General features: G+C 34.4%; 1 protein-coding gene across 1 annotated transcript in view; it reads left to right on the top strand.

Moving 5' to 3' along the window:
* Positions 1 to 1,639, top strand: part of Dnah12 (dynein axonemal heavy chain 12) — a 164,246-nt gene that overhangs the window by 13,091 nt on the left and 149,516 nt on the right. The window contains exons 11-12 of the mRNA XM_013346907.2: positions 458 to 614; positions 1,513 to 1,604. Coding sequence (XP_013202361.1) covers positions 458 to 614; positions 1,513 to 1,604 — 249 coding nt within the window. The remainder of the gene's footprint in view (positions 1 to 457; positions 615 to 1,512; positions 1,605 to 1,639) is intronic.

Here is a 1,639-nt window from a genome sequence, read left to right as displayed (position 1 = left end):
TGTTTAGGTCTGTGCTCCACTTTTTTATTGAATTATTTGTTCTTTGGATGACCAATTTCTTGAGTTCTTTGTATATTTTGGAGATCAGACCTCTGTCTGATGTGGGGTTGGTGAAGATCTTTTCCCATTTTGTAGGCTGTCATTTTGTCTTTTTGACCATGTCCTTTGCTTTAGAAGCTTTTCAGTTTCTAAATACCTGTTAAATGATAGAAAACTAACTAAACTTAAGGTGGTTTGATTTTATCTCTGAGGTTTTACATTTTGAGACATGGTGTCATTTTGTAGCCAAGGTTGTTCTGCTCAGCTCCAATTTGTTTTTATATTGTATTAAAAACTATTCACTATTAATACTTTTCATTGAGTTACCTTTTCTTCAACCACAGAAATTTAAAGAGAATGTCATAGATGAGTTCAGCTACGTATGCATGACATCCAATTTTGTTTTTGTTTGTGTTAGAATGTCCAAACAGTGCCGTCTTGGCTGTCAGGAACGACATCACCTGTGACTCTTGACACAGAACTTCCAGAGCACGTATTACAGTGGGCTCTCAATACTCTGAAGATGGCAGTGCATCAGAACCTAGAAGGCGCAAAAGCACATTATGATTCATATGGTATATATGAAGGGGGTTTTTATCATTTTGTTTTTAGGCAGATATCTGGTTTTCTGGTGCTGTTATGAAAGAGCCAGAAATAAGCAGAATCATGAATAGTCATGGATCAGACCTAAAAATTTGCACTTTATTGGCTGGTTTGAGGGGGTGAACATTAATGGAGCGGGGAAAAAGAAAATGGGAGATGCTGGATTAATAAGCTACAAAAAGGCTGAAATCATGTGACTTTGGCCATGCTACAGTGTATATATAGATAACACACATTGAACTTTTTTTTTTCTCTTTTTTAAAATTTTAATTTTTAGGGTTTGTGGAGGGAGGAATCACAAGGGTGGGAGGTAGACATGGAAGGACTGAGAAATGAGTGTGAAATTACCAAAGAATCAATAAAAATATTTTTTAAAAAATAAGAGAACAGTTTTGTAAAGCCCGAGGTTTAACTTTAATGCAAAGTGTCTCTGATATCAGGATGGATAGTTGCCCTTTGACAGGCTATCACCTAAAACTGTCTGCTATCTGACATCTATTCCTCTAAATTATTTTCAAAGTTTCGACCATTGTAGTACATAAAAATGTAAAGATACACTTGTTTGGGCAGACAGTCTTATTACTCTCTTTGCAATGCACTAAATAAACTTGTCTTTTTGGCTTCAAAACCTATTTTACTTGGTTTGCCTCTTGAATCTTTAAGCATTTTTATTATCTATTTTAGGTTAGTATACAAAGTAGTGGCTGCTAAATTCTTTTCCTCTTCTTATTTCTCTAAATGCTGTAATCTACATCTGTCAACACCCTATTAAAATCATGCTTGAGTAGGCTACTCTGTTCTGTGATAATACAGAAACATTTTGCTATATTAAAATGCTATTCATATTTTAATTGGAATGTTGATTTTCAGTTGAAAAATATAACTGGCTCCTTGATGAGACTGCAACAACTATGATAGAAACTTTCCAGGCAGAAGACCATACTTTTGATGAATACACAGAGGTAAGTGCTAATTCTGTTTTTTCATTTTATTCTTT

This window comes from Microtus ochrogaster, chromosome 6 (genome assembly GCF_000317375.1).
Source record: "Microtus ochrogaster isolate Prairie Vole_2 chromosome 6, MicOch1.0, whole genome shotgun sequence".
Taxonomy (NCBI): Eukaryota; Metazoa; Chordata; class Mammalia; order Rodentia; family Cricetidae; genus Microtus; species Microtus ochrogaster.
The sequence above is the reverse complement of the archived record's forward strand: the minus strand, read 5'-3'. Positions and strand labels throughout refer to the sequence as shown.